Here is an 8,499-nt window from a genome sequence, read left to right as displayed (position 1 = left end):
GGCTATGGGATAAAGATGGCATCCTGTGTGCCAGCGCTTGGATGCCAGTCAGGCAGCTTCAAAGCTGATGTGTTGAATATGGAGCTGATGTTGTGCTGAGCAAGCTTGAGAATGGGAGCAGGGTTGGCTGGTACTTGCTGCCTGTGGCAATGTGTGGTGTCCTCCTTGACACAGCAGGGACTTCTCTTTGCACTAGGATGAGATGTGCTGATGATGCAGATGAAGAGAACAACTGGAAGCTTAGCCATCAGATGGGATGTAGAGCATTACAAGTTAGCTGCTTTAAATAAAGGTGTGCTGTGAGGGTTACTAATAAGGCAGTAGTTAGCCTCTTTTTCTGGTTCACACTATATTTTTAAGTAATTGGCTTGGATTCTATGTAAAATTAAGACTAGAGCCCAATACCACACTCCAAATACAGACTGAGATAATCCATCTCTTGATATTGAGCTGCACAACAGGGTGTTTGGGGCTGATGGTCAGCTTGGGGATATTCTGCATCCTTAATGCTCAGGAACAGTTTAGAGGAGGTACAGGAGGTACAGACCTGCTGGGTACTTCTGTGCTGAAATGGATGAGGGTTGGAAGCAGGAAATAATATGGTTTGAAAAAACTCAAATTACTAACCAATGTCTTATGAGTCTTTTATAGCTTGGTTGGACCTGCTTAGAGAAAAGGGAGATGGGAGTCCAAGATGCTGCTCCCTGCTGGACCCCAATCAGGTGAGGCATTGCAAGCTCTTAATGCAGAAATGATGCTTTTTCCTCTGCAGAAACTTCCCTCTGCTTTGTGGAAGTCAATTAACATTGGGTTTACTGTGGCCTTAAAAACAACAGTAAAACCTTTCCCTCTGCAATAATCCTTGCAGTAAAACCCCAGAAATCTCTGCAGGTAACCCTCCACTCTCAGCTCTGCCATGACTACAGTGGTTGAATTCCCAGCCAGCATTGCACCCTCTTGTAAGTTAAAAGGTGACCAGAAAGTGTATGGCTCTTGGGTTGGGCATCCAATGGCACCACTTGAATGCAACTGTGGGGAGAAACCTTTGCTAATCCAGGCCTTTTGAGTTTTATGTCTGGGAATGGCAGTGCTCTGACCTTTGTAAAGTGGGGTGGGCTTCTCGTGTGATTTAGTGCTTATCTTGTTTACTGGTGGCAGCTGGCTCTCTGCTCTCTGCTGTGCTCACCACCTTTAGCTGATGGCTTTGGACAAGTGTCAGCACAGACTGCCAAGGGTTAGACACTGAAGTGCTTCATTAAAGAAACCTTTAGGCCGTGGCAATTTGCATGGCAGAAACACAGCAGCAGGGCTCTTTTATTCCTTAAAGTTAGTAAGGGTTATAAAAAATAGTGGCTTTTTGGTCTTGCTTTTTGTCTTGCAACTACAGTCAGCCGGAAAATCTAATGCTTATGATCCCTGTGTTTCCCAAACTTAAGATGAGACATGTAAGAGGTTCTGAAGGGGGCCTATAGGGATGCTGGGGAGGGACTCTTCCTTAGGGGCTGTAGTGGTAGGACAAGGGGTAACGGGTTCAAACTGAAACAGGGGAAGTTTAGATTGGATATAAGGAGGACGTTCTTTCCTGTGAGGGTGGTGAGGCACTGGAATGGGTTGCCCAGGGAGGTTGTGAATGCTCCATCCCTGGCAGTGTTCAAGGCCAGGTTGGACAGAGCCTTGGGTGAGATGGTTTAGTGTGAGGTGTCCCTTCCCATGGCAGGGGGCTTGGAACTTGATGACCTTAAGGTCCTTTCCAATCCTAACTATTCTACGATTCTATGATTCTAAGACACTTGGTCACCTTTGCGTGGGAGCACACTGGGATGTGTTTTCATGCTTTTTTCAGGCATTTTCCTTTTTCTTACAATGAAGGAGCAATAAAATTACATGGAAAAAAACAACCAAAGGAAAACAGAGCTTCTTCACTAGCCACTCATGTCTGTGAGGACTGTAAGTCGCCCCAGCATCATGCATCAAGGCACTGAGGGCCTTTAACAGTCCATCACACAGCCCCAGCCCAATGCAGTTCTGTCCCACTGCTTGGGTAGAAGCTGAGTCAATGCCTTTGCAACTTGGGGTCACCCTGATTTTTCCCAGCTGTGAGCACAGGTGAGATTCCCAACTCTTTCATCCTCTGAGCTTTGCTATTTCGATCTTTATTCTTAGAGATCACTGTTAAAATGAACCAACCCTCTTGTCAGAGGTGATAGAAAGGGTGACATGTCAGGTGTCTTGCTCTTCCTCCAGCAGGTAGGAGCATCGCATTCCTGACCTTGCTGTGCTTGGCTAGGAGTTTGTCCCATCTTCAGCACCAAATACCTCTTATGTACACCATCTCTTGTATAAAAGAATCACACAGGATTTCCTGGTCTCCAGATGGAGAAATTTTCCTGTGTTTTATTTCAATCTGCTCCAAAGAGTAACAAAGGGAAAAAACACGTAAAACCTCTCTTGTTCCAGAGGGACTGGGTAAAGGAGGAGACTGGGAGGCTGAGGTTCCTCATGCCACATCATCAGGGTAAAGATGCACTAAGGGGAAGGAGGGGTGAAATCCAGACAGGAATGAAAAGCCTTTGGGGAACAGCAGTGGGTGGTACGTGTTGTGAAAGCACAGAGATGGCAGTGAAGATGCACATGAGCAGGGAGGGCAGGCTTGCCAGGCTGGGGATGAGGAGCTCTTAGGAGCAAGTAAATAGACCTTAGGAGAGGTAAATAGACCATTGACCTTGGCTTTATTTGATATAACCTGTGTTGTAGGGTTTTGGTTGTAATCTGGAGCAGAAAGCAGGTGCTGGTTGCTTGCCTGGTGGGATGCACTTCCTTAGACTGAGCAGGATTTACTCCCAGGTTTCTTAAGAGAGAAATTATCTGTGCATGAGTTGCTGGGTCACAGGATATGCAGCAGACAGAGAAATTCCTGGGGTACAGTGTCCAAGTCCCAGGGGTTCCATGAACAGCAACAGCTATACATGTGTGTAACCCTTTGGATGTTCATTTAAAGCCCTAATGGGAAAGGACAAAGGGTGTCTTCAGGAAAGAATTATACAGGCATCATGGCATGCCCAGATCTTTAATGAATAACCAAGTAACTGCACTCATGTCAAAGCTTACATCTCCCCCAGCCTCAGTTCCTGCTTTCCTGGTCATTTTGCTGACCTGCTGTTGGGTAAGACAGGGAATTAGCCGTTATCTCCTTACAGAACTGAGATCTTGGCCTTTTCCTCTGGTTTACGCAGTACCTTGCACACTACTGGGCACTCTAGTAATTAAGACCTAATCACGGTATAAATCAAGGCAGTAAGTACTTGTTGACAGGTCATCAGGACTCATGTGCCTCTCCGGCAGACGTGTTTATGGAGGTCAACACAGCCAAACAGCCCAAGTCCGTCAAGGGAGGAAAAGTGTTTTTCAATAGCATCCCCCCCTCCCTCCAGTCCCCTTTCACAGGGGTGATGGAGCAACCCTGCCTGTTCCCCATTCCCACCCATCCCATGGGCACCCCCTCTTCCACCCACAGAAATATTTGGGGATTTCTGTTGTTTTTTTTTTTTTTTTGTAGTGATAAAAAATAAAGTATTAAATGGTAAGAACATGTTAATTATTGTCACAGATCCCAAATTAAGGCACTTGTAAGTTTTTCTCTCCAATTTAAAAGTGGATGGTTTCTAAATAGTTACTGAAGTGCATAAGTAAAGATGTTAAGTAAAACTTCCATTCAGAAAGTGAAAATACTGAGGGAAATACTAAGGCAAACCAGTATTTCCATTATACTACTGTTTAACCTCAATGGGGAATAGAAAATGCAGCTGATCTTGGGACTAGGGTCAACCAGAGATTATTGTTTCCATTATTCTAGTGCCAGAATACCCAACTGATATGGGAATGCTGTAGGATAATTAAATGGCCATTAATTCAACCTAAATTAATTTCAGTTAATCGCTGTGATTGTTAGATAGGAATTGTGAATCAGCGGAGAACACGCAGGGAGTGGGAAAGAAACTGCAACCAAGGAAACGTAGTCTCTTTTTGGTGAGAGTTGAAAGGCAAAAAGGAGTTGAAACAGTTTTTGAGTACATATAAAATTCCTGTGTCATAATAAAAATAAAATCAGAGTAACAAATGTGCAGCACTTTAATGTCAGGTTTGACCGTCATTGGAACTGTTCACAAGTCGTGTGGACAAGCTAAGTTGTACTTCATTTTCTAAGTATGATATATAACCAGTAGGATAATTTAGAAGACACATCACCAGAAACTTGGGCTGAAGGGGGAAGAAAGGGAACATCTTTGGAAGGGCCATGTGGGATTTGTCAAGTGAACGCTATTCCAATACTTTGCGACAAACAGGAAGAAGTGAGGTCTGTTACACATCTTTCACAGCCTATATATAAACCAGCCCCAAGAATATTTACCTGAACAGATATATACAGGGTTTTCTTTTAAATATTCTTAAAAAAGTAATATTTGCTTGATCTATGACACAATGAACGTCTCTACAGGGAAACTTACCATAGGCATAATAAAATAGTCAAGAAGTCATAAAAGATAACACGAGAGCAGTGTCTGGCCTTGGTAAAACACATTTAGGATGACAGCAATGTATGGATACAGCTCTGTTCAAGAAAGGAGTTGTGCATATTTCAAGGTACTTACAAAGCTGGTCTTCTCCTTTCCTTGACATGGGTATGTTTCCTAACTGGATGAGTAGAAAATCATGGACACCATGCATTGCTAAAGGCTATGCCCATCTGTTTTATATGCCTGTGTTGCAATGATGAAATAGTCTCTTCTAACCCCTATGGCTCATAAGTGAAAAGAGATGGAGGTTTCAGCCTATGGGTGTTGAAGGGCGATCTCAAGAACTCCATGTTTCATGAATTCATAGGATTCAGCTCCCTTTTTTTTGTCTGTCTGAACAGATTTTTACACAATCTTTATAGAACTGAAATTGCTTCAGTTACTTCAGGTCTCCAGCCATGCTAAAACGCTACTCTTCGGTAAAGTTTAACATTTAAAGCAAAGATTGCCAGTGTTAGTCTGCACCCTTCTCATTTACAATCCCTCTGTGTGCACTGTGAAATGGGTGACTTTAAGCATCTGTGGAGGAAAATAATTGATGTGCCACTACGTATCACGGGATGCGTTCAGCAGCTGCTTTCACAGGAACTCTGGTCAAGGAGATCATTCACAAAACAAGCTGGGTCTTTCCAAAGGCTGATGGGTGACTCCCATGGAACAGGTATTTACCTTCAGAGAGAGGTTTTGCCCACCTCAAGACCACATCTTCAAAGTGGTACATGGGTTACAACCACTCTGATGCACCCGCTCATGGTGGTAGTGGTGTTCATTATTTGCACCGCCTTGCAAGCCAAGGCTGCTCCTGCCCTGATTACTTCACGGTGATGGATAGAGAAAGTTACCAAAATGCACTAGAAAACTTTTCCTATCTTCCAAGTGTGCAAATGGATCCATGATTTTATAGGAACCCAACTGAAATTTCTCAGTGCCAGCTGTTGCATTCGAGGGTAATTCAGCTGGCTTTACATGAAGCTCTTTGCTCGTAACTAACAGATAATTGACTATAAACGAGTGCAGTATAAACGGGAAGGAAAAAAAATCACACATTAAAATTGTTTCCCAGGATATCTGAAAAGAAGGAGGCAAATTAAGGCTATGACTAGAAAATGAGTGAGTTTTCTATTAAAAATACGCTCTGTCGTTGTAAGCTACTGTTTTATGAAGAACCGAGTGACTTCAGTGCTGCTAAACAATTAATGAGAGAAACCAACAATTTCTAGGAGTGTTGCTGCCTCCTGTGGGAATAACCATAACTAATCCCCTGCCCCCAAAGAGCAGATTTTGCATATAGTGCCAAGCTGACCACACTCACAAGCTGCTGAAAGACTAATGCTCCTTCTCCACAGTATCTTTTACAACCTCTGACACCCCCCTCAGTGTTTCTGGGCTTTTACTCACTCTAATGGCCTGGATACTTCATGCCAAATTTCTCATATACAATCACACAGATATGCATTAGAAGAGGGAGGGGGACGGACTCGTAACATCGCCTTCAGCAGTACCGAGAGCAAAATCAAGCGCAGAAGAAAGCGAGCTGACAGTTGCTATTTCTGTTATGCCTCCTTCTGAAATCACATCTGTGAATCCTCCCAAAGCCATCCTGCAGAGAAAACTGATCAGTTCTCATTAAATCACTCTCCTAGCTTTCGGTGGGTTGAAAACTGCACTCTGATGCTTAGTTTCCCTCATCATCCAAAGGGGAATTTTAACTGCAGTCCTTGCTTCTGTAGTCTCTCTGTGTTGGGGTAGGGAATGGGCAAGGTATAAGGGAAAGAAAACGGATGGCTTGAGCATAACATAAAAGCTCCTCAGTATGGAAACTCAAAATGGGATTTGTTCTACAGAATCATTAGGTTTCGTGGCTTATACGGTATCTCAGTGGAGATATTACTCGCTTCTCAGCATTTTTCTCATAACCACAAATCATACCCCCAAATAAAAGACATCCCTTCAAAACCACTTCCTATTAGCAGAGCATACCTTATATTATAAAACTTGCAAGTAGACCAGTGTTGTACCATGAAGCCTATACAGGGTTTTTTTGTTTTTTTTTTTCTTATTTTTTCCCCCCAGTGTAAAAATATACAATGCTACTGCTCAGTTGTTGCAGTGTAAAGGTCCAACCGGTACTTGCCTGCTGAAGGCTCTACTGCTATTGCCCTTCATACCTCCCCAACCCAGACCACTGTGTTGCCCCTCCTTATACCTGAAACCTCACAGCGTAACGTATTTTGCCTCCCATTTATAACAAACAATGAATCTTTAGCTGGTGTAATGAGATACTGTCCAAATAATCCACTGTCTTTCATAATTCTGTTGTAGCTGCTCCAGGGCCAGTCTTTGGATGTGATAGGGTCCTTTAAATTCTTCAGTACATTCATTTTCCCCGTTGACAGCTCTACAAAAAGCACATCTGTTTGCAAATGTGAAGTAGCATATATATAGTACTGGTTGCCTTCAGTGAAAGAGGGTTGAAATGTCAGATCAGATATGTGTATGTCTGTTTGTAAGTCATAAATCAACTTGATTTCCCCGCGGACAGTTAGAGCCTGGACTCTGATCCTGCCACCTTCTTCATCCGCACTGACCAAATAGCGTCCATCTGGTGAGATGTACGGCGTGCCCGACACGTCGCTGTTGGGGCCGATGACAGCGTCGGTGACACTGTCAATGATGAGCTGTGGTGATGCAGCCATCGACCTATTCTTCCTACACTGGACAAAGAAGTACCCGCCCAGGTGGGTATAAGCCATGGCCTGTGGTATGCAGCTATGGTTTCTGAAGTTGATAGTCTTGATGTGGGTCACAGTTTCCAGGTCAATTTTGTGAACTGCTGACTTCGATTTGTTAAAGATGAAACCAAACCTGAAATAGAAAACATGACACTGAAGTCATCTCTGGAGACACGGTGAGATGCTTAAGGAAAGACAAAAGTCAGCAGAACCGGGAAACTCTATGCTGCTGGTTTTGGAAGCATGTGCAATAATACTGACTCTTTTCTGTAATAAATCTCCTGGTTTAGTGCTTCTAAAACATGCTAAAAGGAGGTATATACATTTCAGTTAAAATTAGCAACCTGATCCTAGAAGCCTGAATATCTGCTTGGGTATTTGAGTAACATCTTCAAGAGCTGAAATCTGACTGGGAAGATCAATCTACAACAGGAATAATAATCAAGGCTTGTGTGTTCTGTAGGCTACTGTTGACCAGCTTTGTGTGTAATCTGATTCAGGTCTAGAAAGATGTAATTCAGTATAGACTCAAGACTTCTTCAATCCAAAAGCAGAAACCTGTTCTAAATAAAGCTATCACTGCCAAGCTGGGGCCAGAGAACAACTCTGAGCTCTAGGTATAACCACTGAGAGAAGACCATGTCCAACCTCATCTCTTAAATTACAGCACCAGCGGGTAGCTGGGATGTGTGTTTGCTCCCCATGGTGCCTGGGATCCAGTGACAAGGCTGAGGTGTAGGGCAGACTATGTGAAACGCCATCCTGCCAGCACAGGAAGAATGTAAAACACTTCTCAAGGAACATAACCAGGGTGCACTGAAGAAAAAGGGTCTTTGTTTGCTGTCTCAAGAGAGGGCAGACAACAGTGAACACGGAATAAATGCTCTGTAAAAGATATATACTGCAGCACACCTGACCTTTGCTGAAGACAAGAAAAGGTCAAGAATAGCCAAGAAAGGTTTCTGCTTAATTTGAGAGGGAGCCCACAGAAACAGCCTGTTTGTGTTCACCTGGATTCACAGGTCGCTGATGATGACTTACCCAAACTAATTTTACATCCAGTATCTTTTCATCCATTCAATGCAGACAGAAGGAAATGAAGTGAGTGCTCAGTTTTGTATCTCTTCCCTTAAAGATGCAAAGTTGCTTTGTGAAATATGAACGGCAATGTCCTTGTGTGCAGATAATACATA

At 43.4% G+C, this 8,499-nt stretch overlaps 1 protein-coding gene across 4 annotated transcripts in view; it reads right to left on the bottom strand.

The window, feature by feature from the left end:
• Positions 1-4,110: 4,110 nt before the first annotated feature.
• LOC133209343 (follistatin-related protein 4-like) overlaps positions 4,111-8,499 on the bottom strand; it is a 203,484-nt gene continuing 199,095 nt past the window's right edge. For all 4 annotated transcript variants that reach the window (XM_061347953.1, XM_061347964.1, XM_061347945.1 and 1 more), the window contains one exon: positions 4,111-7,439. In XM_061347953.1, the coding sequence (XP_061203937.1) occupies positions 6,737-7,439 (703 nt within the window). In that variant the 3' untranslated portion in view covers positions 4,111-6,736. The remainder of the gene's footprint in view (positions 7,440-8,499) is intronic.

This window comes from Neopsephotus bourkii, unplaced genomic scaffold (genome assembly GCF_033783945.1).
Source record: "Neopsephotus bourkii isolate Nb327-2 ecotype Australia unplaced genomic scaffold, CSIRO-AGI_Nbou_v1 NB_52, whole genome shotgun sequence".
NCBI lineage: Eukaryota > Metazoa > Chordata > Aves > Psittaciformes > Psittacidae > Neopsephotus > Neopsephotus bourkii.
Note: the sequence above shows the minus strand (reverse complement) of the source record. Positions and strands in the feature narration are given on the sequence as shown.